General features: G+C 42.5%; 1 protein-coding gene across 3 annotated transcripts in view; it reads right to left on the reverse strand.

Annotated features, from left to right (window-relative positions):
• Nucleotides 1–20327, reverse strand: part of LOC115149369 (contactin-associated protein-like 4) — a 203596-nt gene that overhangs the window by 152633 nt on the left and 30636 nt on the right. For all 3 annotated transcript variants that reach the window (XM_029692183.1, XM_029692184.1, XM_029692182.1), the window contains exon 2: nt 15992–16102. In XM_029692183.1, the coding sequence (XP_029548043.1) occupies nt 15992–16102 (111 nt within the window). The remainder of the gene's footprint in view (nt 1–15991; nt 16103–20327) is intronic.

Genomic DNA, 20327 nt, shown 5'->3' on the forward strand with positions numbered 1-20327 from the left:
CCCCAATAAATCGGTATCGGCGTTGAAAAATCATAATCGGTCGACCTCTAATTGACATGCATATCACTAATGTAAGCTACTGTACCCGTGTACATTTAAGTGCCAACTGCTCTGTTCTGAGCCAGTTGTAATTTTCCAAGTCCTTTGTGGCACCTGACCACACGACTGAACAGTAGTCCAGGTGAGACAAAACTAGGGCCCGTAGGACCTGCCTTGTTGATAGTGTTGTTAAGATGGCAGAGTAGCGCTTTATTGTGGACAGACTTCTACCCCATCTTAGCTACTGTTGTATCTACATGTTTTGACCATGACAGTTTACAATCCAGGGTTACTGCAGGCAGTTTAGTCACCTCAATTTGCTCAATTTCCACATTCATTAGAAAATTTAGTTGAGGTTTAGGATTTAGTGAATTATTTGTCCCAAATAAAATGCTTTTAGTTTTTATATTTTATATATATTTAGGACTAACTTATTCCTTGCCACCCATTCTGAAACTAACTTTGTTAATTGTTGCAGCCATTTCAGTCGCTGTAGTAGTTGACATGTATACTGTTAAACAGATAAACAGATAAGATGACGCCGACAGAAAGGGCTGCCTCGCTTCTAGTCCTTAGGAAACTTTGCAGTATTTCGTTTTTTTTCTGTATTATTTCTTATATTGTTAGCCCAGAAAATCTTAAGTGTTATTACACACAGCTGGGAAGAACTATTGGATATCAGAGCAACATCAACTTATCAGCATTACGACCAGGAATACAACTTTCCCGAAGCGGATCCTTTGTTCAAAAACCACCCAGGGTACTTGAACAAATTCCAGAGGCTGACCCAAAACAACGCCGCCGGAGAAGATGTAGACGGAGTGGTCTTCTGGTCAGACTTTGGAGGCGCGCACACCACCCACCGCTTCCAAGTATATTACTCGCTAATGTATCTAGATAACAAGGTAGACAACATTAGGGCAAAGGTTGCTTTCCAGAGAGACATCAGGGATTGTAACATACTCTGTTTCACGGAAACATGGTTCTCTCTGGATATGCTGTCGGAGTCGGTACCATCACCTGGATTATTTGTGCGTTGCGCCGACAGGAATAAACATCTCTCCGGGGAGAATAAGGGCGGGGGTGTATGTTTCATGATTAACGACTCGTGGTGTAATTGTAACAACATACAGGAACTCAAGTCCTTTGTTCACCTGACCTAGAATTCCTCAATCAAATGCTGACCGTATTATCCCCAAGGGAATTTTCCTTGGTTATTGTCACAGCCGTGTATATCCCCCCTCAAGCCGAAACCACAACAGCCCTCAAGGAACTTCACTGGGCTTTATGCAAACTGGAAACCATAAATCCTGAGGCTGCATTTATTTTAGCTGGGGATTTAAACAAAGCAAATTTGAGAACAAGGCTACCTAAATTCTATCAGCATATTGACAGTAGCACTTGCGCTGGAAAAACACTGGATCTGTCATGCCCTGATCTGTTTCACCTGTCCTTGTGATTGTCTCCACCCCCTCCAGGTGTTGCTTATTTTCCCTGGTGTATTTATCCCTGTGTTTCCTGTTTCTATGTGCCAGTTCATCTTGTATGTTCAAGTCAACCAGCGTCTTTTTCCTGTGCTGCTGCTTTTCTATTCTCTTTTACTAGTCCTCCATTCCCGCCTGCCTGACCAATTTGCCTGCCCTGACCTCGAGCCTGCATGCCATTCTGTACCTCTGGAATTCTGAATTGGTTATAACCTTTAGCCTGTCCACGACCATTCTCTTGCCTAGCCATTTTGGATTGTTAATAAACATCTTGGACTCTAACCATCTGCCTCCTGTGTCTGCATCTGGGTCTCACCTTGTGCCCTTATAGGATCACTGCTACTCTAACTTTCACGATGCAAACAAGGCCCTCCCTTGCCCTCCTTTCGGCAAAAACCTTTGCTCCTCCCTTCCTATGGGCAGAAACTCAAACAGGATGTACCTGTGCTAAGGACTATTCATCGCTGGACTGACCAATCGGAATCCACGCTTCAAGATTGTTTTGATCAAGCGGACTGGAACATGTTCCGGGTAGCCTCAGAGAATAATATCGACGTATACGCTGATTCAGTGAGTGAGTTTATAAGGAAGTGTATAGGAGATGTTGTACCTACTACGACTATTAAAACCTACCCTAACCAAAAACCATGGATAAATGGCAGCATTCGTGCAAAACTGAAAGTGCAAACCACTGCATTTAACCATGGAAAGGTGACTGGGGATATGGCCGAATACAAACAGTGTAGTTATTCCTTCCGCAAGGCAATCAAACAAGCGAAATGTCAGTATAGTGACAAAGTGATGTCGCAATTCAACGAGACAGACCCGAGATATATGTGGCTGGGTCTACAGAAAATCAGACTACAAAATGAAAGTCAGCCACGTCACGGACACCGACGTCTTGCATCACACTGCACACTGCCCTATCCCATCTGGACAAGAGAAATAACCATGTAAGAATGTTGTTCATTGACCATAGCTCAGGATGCAACACCATAGTACCCTCCAAGCTCATCATTAAGCCTGAGGCCCTGGGTCTCAACCCCGCCCTGCGAAATTGGGTCCAGGACTTCCTGACGGGCTGCCCCCAGGTGGTGAAGGTAGGAAACAACACCTCCACTTTTCTGATCTTCAACACTGTGGCCCCACAAGGGTGCATGCTCAGCCCCCTCCTGTTCTCCCTGTTCACCATGCCTGCGTGGCCATGCACGCTTCCAACTCAATCATCAAGTTTGCAGATGACACAACAGTAGTAGGCTTGATTACCAACAACAATGAGACAGCCTACAAGGAGGTGGTGAGGGCACTCAGAGTATGGTGTCAGGAAAACAACCTCTCACTCAATGTCAACAAAACAAAGGAGATGATCGTGGACTTCAGGAAACAGCAGAGGGTGCACCCCCCTATTCACATCGATAGGACAGCAGAGGAGAAGGTGGAAAGTTTTAATTTCCTCTATGTAAATACCACGGACAAACTGAAATGGTCCACCTACACAGACAAGGTGGTGAAGAAGGCTCAACAGCGGATCTTCAACCTCGGGAGGCTGAAGAAATTTGGCTTGTCACCTAAAACCTTCAAACTTCTACAGATGCACAATTGAGAGCATCCTGTCGGGCTGCATCACCGCCTGGTACGGCAACTGCACCGCCCACGACTGCAAGGCTCTCCAAAGGGTGGTGCTGTCTGCACAACGCATCACCGGGGGCCAACTACCTGCCCTTCAGGACACCTACAGCACCTGAAGGTCAAAAAGATCATCAAGGACAACAACCACCCGAGCCACTGCCTGTTCACCCCGCTACCATCCAGAAGGCGAGGTCAGTACAGGTGCATCAAAGCTGGGACCGAGAGACTGAAAAACACCTCAAGGCCATCAGACTGTTAAACAGCCATCACAAACAGAGAGGCTGCTGCCTACACAGACTTGAAATCATTGGCCACTTAATAAATGGATCACTTGCCACTTTAATAATGTTTACATATCTTGCGTTACTCATCTCATATGTACTGTTTAAGTCAGAAGTTTACATACACCTTAGCCAAATACATTTAAAATCAGTTTCACAATTCCTGACATTTAATCCTAGTAAAAATTCCCTGTCCTAGGTCAATTAGGATCACCACTTTATTTTAAGAATGTGAAATGTCAGAATAATAGTAGAGAGAATTATTTATTTCAGCTTTTATTTATTTCATCACATTCCCAGTGGGTCAGAAGTTTTCATACATTCAATTAGTATTTGGTAGCATTGCCTTTAAATTGTTTAACTTGGGTCAAATGTTTTGGATAGCCTTCCTCAAGCTCCCCACAATAGGTTAGGTGAATTTTGGCCCATTCCTCCTGACAAAGCTTGTGTAACTGAGTCAGGCTTGTAGGCCTCCTTGCTCAGACACGCTTTTTCAGTTCTGCCCACAAATTTTCTATAGGATTGAGGTCAGGGCTTTGTGATGGCCACTCCAATACCTTGACTTTGTTGTCCTTGAACCATTTTGCCACAACTTTGGAAGTATGCTTGGGGTCATTGTCCATTTGGAAGACCCATTTGCGACCAAGCTTTAACTTCCTGACAGATGTCTTGAGATGTTGCTTCAATATATCCACATCATTTTCCTCCCTCATGATTCCATCTATTTTGTGAAGCGCACCAGTCCCTCCTGCAGCAAAGCACCCCCACAACATGATGCTGCCACCCCGTGCTTCACAGTTGGGATGGTGTTCTTCGGCTTGCAAGCGTCCCCCTTTTTCCTCCAAACATAACGATGGTCATTATGGCCAAACAATTCTATTTTTATTTCATCAGACCAGAGGATATTACTCCAAAAAGTACGATCTTTGTCCCCATGTGCATTTGCAAACCGTAGTCTGGCTTTTTTATGGCGGTTTTGGAGCAGTGGCTTCTTCCTTGCTGAGCGGCCTTTCAGGTTATGTCGATTTAGGACTCGTTTCACTGTGGATAAAGATATGTTTGTACCGGTTTCCTCCAGCATCTTCACAAAGTCCTTTGCTGTTGTTCTGGGATTGATTTGCACTTTTCGCACCAAAGTACGTTCATCTCTAGGAGACAGAACGTGTCTCCTTCCTGAGCGGTGTGACGGCTGCGTGGTCCAATGGTGTTTATACTTGCGTACTATTGTTTGTACAGCTGAACAATGTATCTTCAGGCATTTGGAAATTGCTCCCAAGGATGAACCAGACTTGTGGAGGTCTACAATTTTTTTTCTGAGGTCTTAGCTGATTTCTTTACATTTTCCCATGATGTCAAGCAAAGAGGCACTGAATTTGAAGGTAGGCCTTGAAATACATCCACAGGCACACCTCCAAATGACTCAAATGATGTCAATTAGCCTATCAGAAGCTTCTAAAGCCATGACATCATTTTCTGGAATTTTCCAAGCTGTTTAAAAGGTACAATAAACTTAGTGTATGTAAACTTCTGACCCACTGGAATTGTGATACAGTGAAATAATCTGTATAGTCTGTAAACAATTGTTGGAAAAATTACTTGTGTCATGTATAACTGTGTAGGTTCCGTCCCTCTCTTCGCCCCAACCTGGGCTCGAACCAGGGACCCTTGCACACATCAACAACTGACACCCACGAAGCATCGTTACCCATCGCGCCACAAAAGCCACAGCTCTTGCAACGCAAGGGGAACAACCACTTCAGGTCTCATAGGGAGTGACGTCACCGATTGAAACGCTATTAGCACGCACCACCGCTAACGAACTAGCCATTTCACATCGGTTACACTCACCCACCTTTTGACCTCCTCCTTTTCCGCAGCAACCAATGATCCGGGTCAACAGCATCAATGTAAGTGTGTAGGTTCCGTCTCTCTCTTCGCCCCAACCTGGGCTCGGACCAGGGACCCTTGCACACATCAACAACTGACACCCACGAAGCATCGTTACCCATCACGCCACAAAAGCCGCAGCTCTTGCAACGCAAGGGGAACAACCACTTCAGGTCTCAGAGGTCACCGATTGAAACGCTATTAGCGCGCACCACCGCTAACTAACTAGCCATTTCACATCGGTTACACATGCACAAAGTAGATGTCCTAACCAACTTGCCAAAACTATCGTTTGTTTACAAGAAATTTGTGGAGTCGTTGAAAAACGAGTTTTAATGACTCCAACCTAAGTGTAAGTAAACTTAGGACTTCAACTGTATATACTGTATTTTATACCATCTATTACATCTTGACTATGCTGCTCTGTCATTGCTCATCCATATATTTATATGTATTGTGTGTATTAGGTACTTGTTCTGGAATTGTTAGATTACTTGTTAGATATCACTGCACTGTTGGACCAAGAAACACAAGCATTTCAATACACTCGCAATAACATCTGCTAACCATGTGTATATGACCAATAAAATGTGATTTGATTTAAGTCATCCGCATACATAGACTCACTGGCATTACTCAAAGCGGAATGACTTTTGCTTCCCTCCAGGCCTGAGGGCACACACTTTCTAGTAGGCTTAAATTGAAAATATGGTAAATAGGAGTGGCAATATTGTCCGCTATTATCGTCAGTAATTTTCCATCCAAGTTGACAGACCCGGGTGGCTTTTTTTTCACCTCTTCCACACTCACTTTACCGATTTCAAAATTACAATGCTTGTCTTTCATAATTTGGTCAGATATACTTGGATGTGTAGTGTCAGCATTTGTTGCTGGCAAATCATTAAAGAAGTTGGCAATATCAGTGGGTTTGTGAGCCATCTGATTCCATGAATGATGGAGCTGATTTAGCCTTTTTGCCCAAATGTTCATTTAAGGTGCTCCAAAGTTTTTTTTACCATCATTCATCTCTTTCAAAGTGTAGTTTCTTATTTTTATTCAGTTTAGTCACATGTTCCCTCAATTTGCTGTATGTTTGCCAATCGGTTGTGCTGCCAGAATTATTTGCCATACCTTTTGCCTCATACCTCTAAAGCATAAAATGTTTCAATTCCTCATCAATCCAAGGGGATTTAACAGTTTTTACAGTCATTTTCTTAATGGGTGCATGCTTATTAGTAACTGGAATAAGCAATTTCATAAATGTGTCAAGTGCAGTGTCTGGTTTCTCCTCATTTCACACCACAGAGCAGCAAATATTCTTTACATTATCTACATAATAATCACTACAAAACATACTGTATGACCTCTTATACACTATATTAGGCCCAGCCTTTGGAACTTTGGTTTTCCTAGACATGGCTACTATATTGTGATCACTACATACGATGGATTTGGATACTACTTTAAAGCAACTTTCTGCAGCATTAGTAAAGATGTGATCAATACATGTCGATGATTTCATTCCTGTGCTGTTTGTAACTTCCCTGGTAGGTTGACTGATAACCTGAACCAGGTTTCAGGCACTGGTTACAGTTTGAAGCTTTTTCTTAAGTGGGCAGCTTGATGAAAGCAAGTCAATATTGAAATCACCCAGAAAAAAATACCACCCTGTTGATATCACATACATTATCAAGCATTTCACAGATATTATCCAGATACTGACTGTTAGCACTTGGTGGTCTATAGCAGCTTCCCACAAGAATGGGGTTTAGGTGAGGCAGATGAACCTGTAACCATATTTTTTTATTTTACCAGGCAAGTCAGTTAAGAACAAGTTCTTATTTTCAATGACGGCCTAGGAACAGTGGGTTAACTGCCTTGTTCAGGGGAAGAACAACAGATTTGTACTTTGTCAGCTCGGAGATTTGATATTGCAACCTTTCGGTTTACTAGTCCAACACTCTAACCACTAGGCTACGCTGCCGCCCCAGTGTTTAACAAGGGTGCCAATAATACTGGATGTAACTGTAAATCATTCTTGCCTGGACTGCCACGTGTTGCCCTGTCTATTTTAGAGGGGAGATTGGGAAATTGTGGCCGACACGACTTTGGCGAGTCATACCAGATTTCCAGCAAAGAGCACATGCGTGTCTAATGAACAGACTACTCACTCATCAATAATGTACTGTTTTTTCACTTGCTAGTGAATGAATAAGGAATAGATACCTATATAGGTACATAGGTAATATAGGTACAGCTTCCTTTTTAGTCACCATGGATGTGGAGTCTCTTTACACCACCATTGAACATGAACAAGGTTTGGCAGCTATGCACCATTTCTTGAGTACCCGACCTGAAACTGAGATGCCTCCTACAGAATTCATTGTCTCACTGACTGAATGGACTCTTAATCATAACATCTTTATCTTTCAGGACCGTATTTTTAAACAGGTCAAAGGATGTGCCATGGGAGCTTGCTATAGCCCTTCCTATGCTGGTTTGTACTTAGGTAAATGGGAAAATGACTTCATTTTGGATCCTTCTAATAACCATTTCTTTGACCGGATTATATGGTGGGGACGCTATATTGATGATGTTTGCCTTTTTTGGTCCGGCTCAGAAGATGAACTTATTTCCTTCCACCAATACCTTAACAGCATTAACCCTAACATCAAACTAACTATGGAGTATAGCAAGGATAACATTCATTTTTTGGACCTCGACATCAGTAAAAATGACAAAGGTTGTTTGCACACATCAATCTTTAGGAAGCCTACAGATGGGAATACCATTCTGAGAGCAGACAGCTTTCACCCCAAAAGGCTAAAAGAGAATATTCCATATGGCCAATTCCAAAGAGTCCGCAGAATTTGTGATCAGGAAACAGACTATGTTGTCAAATCTGCTGAATTGGAGAATCGTTTCTTGAATCGGGGCTACAGCGTCCAGGTCCTGAAAGATGCAGGTATAAGGGCTGGATTACTTGACAGAGAGAACTTGTTGCGAAGGGGAGTGCCTCGTGATGCATCAGAGAGAGTGTATTTTGTTACAAAATACAGCACTGAAGCAGAGAACATTAAAAGAATCATTAAAAATAATTGGGGAATCATCCAAAGTGATACGCTACTACGCCAAGTCTTTCCTGAGCCACCAGTCATAAGCTTTAAGAGATGTCCTACCCTAAAAGACAAATTAGTCCACAGTTATCTTCCGGGTGACTCTCAAAAAACTTGGCTTGGCCACAAACCCAAGGGCTCTTTTAAATGTAACCAGTGCAACCATTGCAGAAATATTGCACAGAAAAAGTATTTCGTTGATACAGCTTCCAAAAATGGAGTATTACGTCAAGCATTTCATTAACTGCAAAACCACTCATGTCATCTATAGATTGGAATGTCCACAGTGCAAGGTGTTCTATATTGGACGGACAAAGAGACGCCTTCAAGATCGCCTAGCGGAACACAAGTACGCCATACGGGTAGGCAATGAAGACTACCCCATGGCAAGGCACTACAAGTCCTTACACCATGGCAACCCTGCCTCCCTACAAGCTATGGGTATTGATCATATCCCGGCCTCTATTAGAAAAGGGGACCGCCTTAAACAGTTAAACCAAATGGAAAGTTTTTGGATTTACAAACTACAGGCCACTAAATACCCGGGTTTGAATGAAGATATGGATTTCTCACCCTTCCTGTAGGGTTGTGATGGGTACATTTGCTGTCATCTAGTGGATATCTTTGCTCAATTGCCCTCAGCTATGTTTAGACTCTTGTTGTTCATGTTTTGCTGTGTTCTAGTGTACTATGGAATGTATTGCTTTCTTATTCTTGACACTTCGCCCAGACATATTTAAGGTTAGAACTACCTTTCTAAGTGTTCTGATACTTCTAGTTTGGAGTTACATTTTTATGATAACATAGCTACAGCATTTCACTTTAAAGTGTGTATACTATTGCTTACTAGGTGTGTCCAATCAATTTTAACCACTCCCCCTTCTAATTAGGGTTAATTGGAAAAGCTGTTAAACAGAGAACATTGTATTATTTCTTTGTACACCCTGATGAAGGCCATGCAGCCGAAACGCGTCGGTTTTTTAAAAACATTGTTTCTATTGAACATGCCATACTAATAAAGGCATTTTAATCAATTATATGAAGAGTGCCTTGGTCCTCCTTTCTTTTTGAAGACCAACTCAACCCCTTTTACCAAAGAGCACCTTCTGTCTACCAACATTTACTATTGTGTCCCTTAGTAGCGCTTCCCTTCCTCCTCTTTCTACAAGGAATAGATACCTGTTTAGAGTGTGGGGCCTTGAGTGACACCAACCGTCTAATAATGGCCATATGAATAACATGGCAGATCATCAGAGGGAAAACACTGGAATTAGGGAGGACTTTCTGATAGGACATTCCAAGCTGGCATCTGGCTGAGCTGCCAGTTAAGGTAAATGTTCACTAGACCAAAATGGCCACCAGTTTCTCTCCAAAGACAAGAGACAAATCAGACCATGAAACCGGAGGACAGTGGATCGCTGATTGAACAAATAGATCAATATGTGATTAGCTAATAGTTCTTTGTAGAGTTCATTTCAATGAATGGTCTACACTTAGTTGAATTTCACTTCAAGAAAAGGAATTAGCCAGCCAAAATGTAATTTCAAAGCATATTTCAATATAATTGTACAACTGTCAGTATCACAAAAATGAAAAAAGAAACCATTTAAATGTTAAATACTGATATTAACATTTAGCAAATGGATGAACGGAAGTTGTCCGAATTGCTCCTCCACAATCAAAAATGAGACAGAGTAACTCATAATTAGAATCAAACACAGTTTTGTGTATTCAAAGGGATACCTCAGTGTCAGAGACGGTAATGGTGATAGAGGGTGGGAATAAGAAAGTGAAAAAGAGAAAGATAGATAATTAGAAAGAATAGAGGGTGTAATAGGTTATTAAAAAGAAGGGGATAGTGAAAGAAGGAGTGAGAGAGAGAGAAACTGGGTTGAATTAAGTAAACTCATTTTGTTTCATTAGGATAGAACGAGGGAGCGTGAAAGAGAGAAAATAAAAGTCAGTGTGTTCACAACCCGGCCTACCATAATGCTTCACAACCCGGCCTACCATAATGCTTCAGAACTCAGGATACCATAATGCTTCAGAACCCGGGATACCATAATGCTTCAGAACTCAGGATACCATAATGCTTCACAACCCGGTCTACCATAATGCTTCACAACCCGGCCTACCATAATGCTTCACAACCCGGACTACCATAATGCTTCACAACCCGGACTACCATAATGCTTCACAACCCGGCCTACCATAATGCTTCACAACCCGGCCTACCGTAATGCTTCACAACCCGGCCTACCGTAATGCTTCACAACCCGGCCTACCATAATGCTTCACAACCCGGCCTACCATAATGCTTCACAACCCGGCCTACCATAATGCTTCACAACCCGGCCTACCATAATGCTTCACAACCCGGCCTACCATAATGCTTCACAACCCGGCCTACCATAATGCTTCAGAACCCGGGATACCATAATGCTTCAGAACCCGGGATACCATAATGCTTCAGAACCTGGCCTACCATAATGCTTCAGAACCTGGCCTACCATAATGCTTCAGAATCTGGCCTACCATAATGGTTCAAAACCTGGTCTTCCATAATGCATCCTTGTACCCCTAGGCAGGTGGTTTAACCAGATCTTGACTGGATCTCAATGGGTCTTTCATGTTTCTCCACATTGGATTACATGGACATGGTCACATATCTGATCACAGCATGTTTAGATAGAATGTGTAGAATGGTGGGGTCTGAAAAGCATTCTAATTCCGGACTGACTAGAGGGGTGAACCCATAGAATTAGGAATTAGAATTCTTAAGTAATTTAATAGGATCTATTAATAGAATTACATAATAGGATCTCTGTGGATGACCATCCAACTCTGCGGACAATCTGAGGACAAAAATATAATTTGCAAGGATCAGACAATGTGCCATTTTGATATGTTCTTATACAATGACCTTACTGACTATACATTGTATAGAATCATATCACCACCTGTATCACCTGTTCTCATGTTGCTGCTTTCTGACTACAATCGGTGAACGGGAATATTTCAATCAACTTAGTTGTCAGATCACGAAATACCATTCTCAATAAACAAGCCTGGTGAGAAGATATAATACCAGCAGGACTGAACAGATCTTAAGTTGAACCAGTTTGCTACAGCAGGAAAATAATCATGCAGCAACAGCAAATGTGAATTACTATGTGGATTATAATTAATTAACATTTTTGTAGTGGTTGATACATTTTTCGATAGGGCAAATCAAGTCTGAAATTTCAAAGTGGAAATGACTATCTTTAGAAGCTTAAAAGAGTGATCAAGTTAAGATTCTACATCTGTATTAAAGCTTTTGATAGTTACCACTGTTCATTTTCAGTAATGTGAATATCCTCTGAGAAACACTAGCTAGAGGATGCTTAGTGTTAACATGTGCAGGCAGATATGTAAATTAGATGGATTCATTCATTTATTCATTGATTTCTTCTTAGAACAGCTGGGATTATGTCGTCTCGTGCCCTGCCATGTAAAAAAAAGCAATTTGAGAGTCACTGTATTCTCGTCTTCGTAGGATAAATTATGCAGCATCACCGTTTCAACCCTCTGGGATGCCATGTTGTTAGGTTCTCCTCCATTCACAGAAAGGACAGAGTGAGCTTGAAAACAGTCAAAGGTCAAATAGAAGAGAGGTTATTGAGAGGCATCTTTGCAATGTCCTGTAAACAACCGATTACAGTTCTGTACTCCATCACTAGAAATGTTCACCCACAGAGCAAAGCTGGTTGCAATTACATCATTACAGCCAGAAATCTGGTTTCAATTATGGTGATTTCTGATTGTAATGTAATTTAATCCTATACACTCGTACCCGTATACAGGTTGAAAATGTCTGATTTGGTCAGTGATAAATGGCTAAATTGGTATGCAGTGGCTGTACAGTAACATGCTATACATGACCTCTGAGCTCTGGCTCTGTACTTCACAACTCTGTATGGGTTTTGACTGACAGCCGTTCTGAACTTGAGCACCTTGCATGACAAGAAGTTAGCCCAATCCCTCCTGCTAATTGGGCAATTTTTGCAAATTTGATGTTGTCTGAGTGAGGGAAAAGCTGTAAATTAAGAGAGAATGTTGCTGAGGCACACAAACCTGAATGCACTCATTACTTAATTATATGCGCACCAAAATTATCTGTTTCTCTGAATTGCCTTGTGAAAGCCTAACACTGTAATATCATATTTTATATCTTAGCTAGTCATGTTGGCAACAGAACAAGCTTTCAAATGATGCTCGCCTCACCCCAATTGCGTTTTATATGGGACCATTTTTGGATTGCGTAAACAACAGTAATTGTGTGATGCAGGGCTGTGTTCCAACCAAAACAACTACAATTGTGTTTGCTCTAGTTTGTCAATGGCACAGCTAGAAGAGCTAAAAGAAAAAACACCTTATACAGTAGTTGAAGAATCTTCTTTGAGTCATAAAAGTGCATTGAAATGACTTAGGAATTGTGAACACTGTGGAGAGGTGTGTGACCACTTATAGACACCCGTTAGTCCTTTGACTCAAACCCTTGTACTTTTTTTGTCATATGTTGCACATACGCTACATTTTCTAGGAATATTCTTATGTTACCGAATGTATCCAGAGTATTTTAAGATTTCATTATCAACCAATGCGGCAAGTACAGTAAATGTAAAACACACAAAATCAACAGTGTAATGTTTGGATTCAGTCTTGTGTCAAGTGAACTGTTGTGTCCTCATACTTGGTCTAGTAATTTCCCCATAATCTCCAAACTGTTCCCTTTTAATTGCTTCCATGGTTATGCATATGCTTTTCATATTTCTTCTGTAAGAAAAATGTTTTAATTTAGCCCAATCCATATAGGCCAATTCCACATGTGTAAAGGGTTTTAAGCAATCGTCTACCTCTGGTGCAGACATTAACTGATATCTAAAACAAGTAACCTGACTGACATTACTTCATCATGATCAAACACAGGGAAATATACCAAACCGATGATACCAGAGTTTTAGACACCTATCGATCCACCCAGATCAATTCAGATGGGAATAGTGAAAAACCAACCCTGTGTGCTTACTGCTACAGCCATCAAAGACAGCACGGAAGCAGCATCCAACAAGCTTAGTTTGCTTTGGTCTCACAGTCCAAAAAAAATAATTCACACAGACCCTCTTATGTGGCTGCTAAAAATCCCTGCTTTTCCCAAATGATTTTCTGCTTTCAAACTAGAAACAAAATAGATAAACCCTACCCGTTTTAAAACATTCAAACAAAGAACCACCATGATAGCATTTCCTCCTGTAAGCAAGGCAAGCAAACCCTATATCAGCATCCAGCATCCAGCATACCATCCAATCCCCTCTTGATTTTTGTTGTTTTGGATGAATCGCCATTCAGATGGTAAGTGTGGGCGACCTTGCATTGGAGCTTGTGATGTAGTACTCCAATATCTACCTAGAGTAGGTGACCAGCTGGGTACGCTACTCTGAAGGGATGTGGTAACAACAGCATCTCTCTCTCTCTCAAAGTAAATAATCTGGATCCTGCGCTACTGCTGCTGAAACCTGCCTTTGATGTTCTTTATGCACAGTCCTGTGGGGAACCCAACCCTTTTCTCCCTCTCCGCAATGATCAGCTGAGCCTCAACACCACAGTGTACGGCTGGAACACAGCCTCCCAATAACAGTGGGGGATACTACTGTAACGCTCGTCATAGAGAGGGGACCAAGATGCAGCGTGGCACGTGTTCATGATTTTTTATTTGAATCAAACACTCAAAGAAAAAAATAACAAAGGGAAAACGAAAGCGCACAGTTCTGTCAGGTACAGAAAACGAAACTGAAAACAGCTACCCACAAACACAGGTGGGAAAAGGCTGCCTAAGTATGATTCCTAATCAGAGACAACAATAGACAGCTGCATCTGATTAGGAACCATACTCGGCCCAAACAAAGAAATACAAAACATAGAATGCCCACCCCACACCCTGACCTAACCAAATAGAGAAATAAACCGTCTCTCTCAGGTCAGGGCGTGACAGTAACCCCCCCCAAAGGTGCGGACTCCCGGCCGCAGACCTGAACCTATAGGGGAGGGTCCGGGTGGGCATCTATTCTTGGCGGTGGCTCTGGTTCGGGGCGTAGCCCCCACTCCGCCCGCTGATCCCCCCGCTTCTGTGTCGCCGGAAGGAATCAGACCGTGGATCATCGCCGGAGGCTCTGAACTGCCGACATCCGCTGAAGACTCTGGGCCGCAGGCCGCCTCAGGAGGTTCCGGGCCGCAGGCCGCCTCAGGAGGTTCCGGGCTCCGGACCGGGGACGTCGCTGGAGGCTCCGGACCGGGGACCGTCGCTGGAGGCTCTGGGTCATGGATTGTCGCTGGAGGCTCCGGACCGGGGATCGTCGCTGGAGGCTTCGTGCCATGGATCGTCTCTACAGGCTCCGGGCCATGGATCATCACTGGAGGCGTCGGACCATAGATCATCACTGGAGGCTTCGGACCATAGATCATCACTGGAGGCTTCGGACCATAGATCATCACTGGAGGCTTCTTTCGTGGAGCTGGAACAGTTCTCACCGGACTGGGGAGACGCACTGGAGACTGGGTGCGCAGAGCTGGCACAGGGTAAACTGGGCCGTGGAGGCACACTGGAGGGGGAGTGTGAGGAGCAGGCACAGGACGTACTGGGCTGTGGAGGTGCACTGGAGGGAGAGTGCGAGGAGCAGGCACATGCACAACATGATAAGCACGGGGAGTTGGCTCAGGTCTCAACCCTGACTCCGTCAATCTACCGTGTGGCCCCCCCAAAGACATTTTGGGGGCTGCCTCTCGTGCTTCCCCGGCCGGCTTCTGTATCTCTCCAATACTTGCCCCCAAGTCCAGTCTATCCTCTCTCGCAACTCCTCCAGAGACCAGGAATCCATCTCCTCCCAGGCACGCTGCTTGATCCAGTTGTGGTGGGTAGTTCTGTAACGCTCGTCATAGAGAGGGGACCAAGATGCAGCGTGGCACGTGTTCATGATTTTTTAATTTGAATCAAACAAACACTCGAACACAAAATAACAAAGGGAAAACAAAAGCGCACAGTTCTGTCAGGTACAGAAAACTAAACTGAAAACAACTACCCACAAACACAGGTGCCTAAGTATGATTCCTAATCAGAGACAACGATAGACAGCTGCCTCTGATTAGGAACTATACTCGGCCCAAAACAAAGAAATACAAAACATAGAATGCCCACCCCACACCCTGACCTAACCAAATAGAGAAATAAACCGTCTCTCTCAGGTCAATGTGTGTGAAGCATTGCAAAAAGCCATTGGGACTACACAACCTGTTTCCTCAGAACTACTGCAGTAGAATGGTACACTCTTAGCACCTTTTTTTCTATCTAGAACCTAAAATGGTTCTTCCATGAAGAACAATTTTCCACAGAGGGCTTTACATGGAACCCAAAAGGGTTCTACCTGAAACCAAATAGGTTCTCCTATGGGGACAGCTGAAGAACCCTTTTGGAACCATTTTTTTTCAGGAGTATATGTATCAAAAGTCCAGTACTCACCATCTCTCCTGTTGACTTTAGCGAAGCCGGGCCCATGGCTGTTGGATAATTGTGAGGAGCTTCTGAAGGAGGACTGGGGCAGGTTGGACACCAGTGGGCCATCACAGCTGTCTATCAAGCAAACATGAAACACAAAGCAAAGGATTAGTCTTTGAGCTCTGGACTAGTAGTAACTCAGCATAGTACCTCCAAAGAACATTATCAAGGAGGAATCATACTTAAAGTGAGTTGACACAATATTGTCAGCAGCGATAGAAACACCATCGACACCATTGTGGTGACATCACAGGACGTCATCACCATTCTAATAACATCACTGTAAAATAACCACATAATGCAGATCACTGTTATGTTCCAACACCACTAATGTGTGCTATGGCTTTATTGGAAGAGATCAAAACACCAAGACCAAAACAATATCACAAAACATGTTACAGAGTGACTTGAACTCAACTGTAATATGTTGTAAAACCAAAGTATTGATAAACCAAATTATGAAAATATTTCAACCATACGAGATCAACTCAAAGAGTCAAACACTGCAAAAGCAGGGTGTTCTTGTCACATTGAAGAAGCCCATGTGTCAAGAATTACCACTAAGGACCACGCCATCCTATTCAAATAGGAGCTGCACTTTGCAGTACTTTCACTAGATGAGAAGAGAATCATTGACCACCTCTAACATGGCCCCCATGTGATCAAGGATTTTTGCTCTAACGATGTCAGATTGGGTATTGTATTGCAGTTATGTCTGTTAGAACCACCTCAGTAATAAAACAAGCTGGCGACTCATGTTGTTTAGATCCAGAGACTCTCAGAGACCTGTTCCTGCTCCATACACTTTTAGGATTATGACTGGAGGTTTAGATTGCAATAAAAAAACCCACACACGCATACACATTGGCATGCACGTACGCATATGACCAAACGCTCACACACATGCTAGGGGTACGTGATTACATGCACAAGCAAACAAATGCACACACACACACAGATAAAGTTGGCTTATCTCTTATGACATTAAAAACAGAACAATAAGAAACAAATATTACAGAACCGTGCTAGGGGCAAATGAGCTTTAATGCTTGTTTTAGGCGTGTTTTAAATTGGTCATACCATGGATCATTTAGCCATTTTATTTAGAATTGTAGGACCCCTGTAGGTATCCCCCAAAATGATTAAAACATTATTTGATAACATACTGAATTTTGGCCTTTACCACTATAGCCCATAGAAATGCATTGAAGAACACATTCATGAATGGCAAAGCAGACAGTCAAAAAAGAAGTCATGAGGAATAAGCGTCTGTCCTATATCTAGAAGAGATCATAGGGAATAAGATTTTGAAGTGTCTGTCCTATATCTCAGAGAAATCACAAGGAATAAGGTTTTAAAGCGTCTGTCCTATATCTCGGAGAAATCACAAGGAATACGGTTTTAAAGCGTATGTCCTACATCTAGGAGAAATCACAAGGGATAATGTTTGAAACGTCTGTCCTATATCTCAGAGAAATCACAAGGAATACGCTTTTGAAGCGTCTGTCCTATATCTAGGAGAAATCACAAGGAATACGGTTTTGAAGCGTCTGTCCTATAGAGATATAAGAAAGCTCAGAAAGAAAGTTTTTTGGACACATATTTACCCCTCCCTTTTTTTGTTGGCACAAAACGACCTCCATACCTCCACCACACACCTCTGAGGCCCATGCAAAAATAAATATCTAAACTGACTACTTTTGATGGGGATTTTTGTATTATGTTAATCATACAGCTTGCAAACCTCTCATTAGTAGTTCACACACACTCTCATCGTGACCAACCTACAATCACTGTCTCTCAATGAGTGTACATGAGGTTGTTTGTTGAGTATTCAGTGTGAAAAGCATTTCAATTATAGTGTTTGAGGGTGAGAAGTGCACTCCTAAAAGAGAGCAGAGGAGTAAAAGCTGAGTTGATCATCACTAATGAGATGAGACTCGTTGAAAACCTCTTGACAGAAAGAACAGAGAGTTTGAAAAAACAATACAAAAATGATGGTGTTCAGAGTTAGGCATTTCACTGCCTTTAGCCATATCTCTGACTGACTCTGTGTTCAGTCATGCACAGACATCATGGTGCGGTGGAGGAAACTGGAGGTTAATGCTGAATACCTGTGCGGCTCACATCCACTGAACCTCGACAATAAACTCACCTTTCCTCGTGTTAGAGCCACCTTTGCAGAACAGGCTTACAGGTACCATAGCTAATTTCTCTATCTCTAAACCAGCAGTGTCAAACTTATTCCAAGGAGGGCGTAGTGTCTGCAGGTTTTTGGTTTTTCCTTTCAATTAAGCCCTAGACATCCAGGTGTGGGAAGTTCCGTACTAATTAGTGACCTTAATTCATCAATCAAGTACATGGGCGAGCGAAACCCCGCAGACACTCGGCCCTCCATGGAATGAGTTTAACACCAGTTCTCTAAACCATAGAAATCCCACGTAAAAAAAAAAAAATACAATACTTACATCCCAAGGTAATGCTTTATTTGTTTTTTTAGAGACATAATATATGTTCTAATAGCTAGATTCTCTACTTAACATGTTGCTACATAATAGTACTTTTTTTTATTGAATTATTAAACATACAATCCACCTGCAGTGAAGCCGCTCAACATTTACATTTACATTTAAGTCATTTAGCAGATCTTCCCATCCAGAGCGACCCACAGGAGCAACCAGGGTCAAGCGCCCCGCTCAAGGGCACATCGACAAATCAAAGAAATACAAAATTGTCAAATGGCAAAATACAACCGGTGTAGACTTTATTGTGAAATGCTTGTTTACGATGCAGTGTTTAAAAATACAAACAAAATAGTAACACAAGTGGAATCAAAGTAAAAACACAAGAATAGATCTATATACAGGGAGGACCAGATCAATGTGCAGAGGTACGAGGTATTTGAGGTAGATATGTACATGAAGACAGGGTAAAGTGAGGCATCAGGATAACTTCACTCCCACTCATCTCCAGAGTTCAATACGATTCACTGTATGTCTTTTGGATGTATTAAAACATTCAGACCATGCTGCATTCAGCAGAAATAATAGTCTAATGAGGCCAATAACATGCTTGTTTGTGAACTGGAACTATGGCATGGAAAAGTAACAGGCATCCTCAATCCAAACTAAACACCAGTGTTCTGTTCTTGTGTTCCATTCTGCACAACTTGGTTCCACAGTATATTGACCTATGGGGCCTATAGTCTTTCAGCTCTCCAGACAGATTGAAGAGCAGAACTGTAGCAGCACACACAACCTAATGTGCTAACTCCATGTAGTGACATTGTAGGGGTGCTTCAGTCCCTGTTTTAATTAGCTTGTTCCTCTGGCAGGGAATTAATTGGCCAGATTGAGAGAGAGGGAGAGACAGATTGGGCTTGTGGCCAGCTAGCACAATGTAGTTGACTATGGGTGCTTCCTAAATGGCACCCTATTACCTATATAGTGCCCCATAGGCTCTGGTCAAAAGTAGAGCACTATATAGGGAATAGGATACCATTTGGGACACATGCTATAACATTTACACCAACTGCCACAGGAAGTAGAGCAGCTAGAAGCTTCTGTAAAGTTAAACACGTGCAGCACCAACCTCCACAGGGAAAGACGTGTCCCCAATAATAAACTAAACGTACTAGAGCTTGTTTTTCGTGTTTCATATTGGCCCCGAAAGATAATGTGCCCATCTACTGGTGGATCTACAATAATACAAAATGGCAGAAGTTCATTCCTAATGAAATACGCCTGAATATGGAACCAAACTCGATGGAGGAACTTTGTGAATGACTTAAGTGAATCAAGAATATGAACAAATAACTTTGGTCCAGTCTAGGTCTGACCTAAGTGAATCAAGAATATGGATAAATAACTTTGGTCCCATCTAGGGCTATTGAAGACATACTGTGTGTCTATCTTTTGAAGAAGAAAGAACTGAATGACTTGTATCTTCCTTCGCAGCATGTGAGACCAGGATGTGAGTGAGCATTACATAATGTAATGTACTACAGGGCCTGCAAACTGCCTTGTAGCTTGATCTGATCTGTGATTGACTGCTATTACCCAAAAGAAAGTCCTGGCTCGCCAGAGCAACACTATCCAATCATTGAGTTATTGTGATGGTATGATAGGTGCAGCCCTCATAGGGCACCATGCTGTTTCTGTCTGTGGCTACGGAACCCTGACCTGTTTCACTCTCTCTCTGCCTGCGGCTACCGAACCCTGACCTCTCTCTCTCTCTCTCTCTCTCTCTCTCTTTCTCTCTCTCTCTCTCTCTCTCTCTCTCTCTCTCTCTCCTGCATTCT

This window comes from Salmo trutta, chromosome 15 (genome assembly GCF_901001165.1).
Source record: "Salmo trutta chromosome 15, fSalTru1.1, whole genome shotgun sequence".
Classification (NCBI taxonomy): Eukaryota; Metazoa; Chordata; class Actinopteri; order Salmoniformes; family Salmonidae; genus Salmo; species Salmo trutta.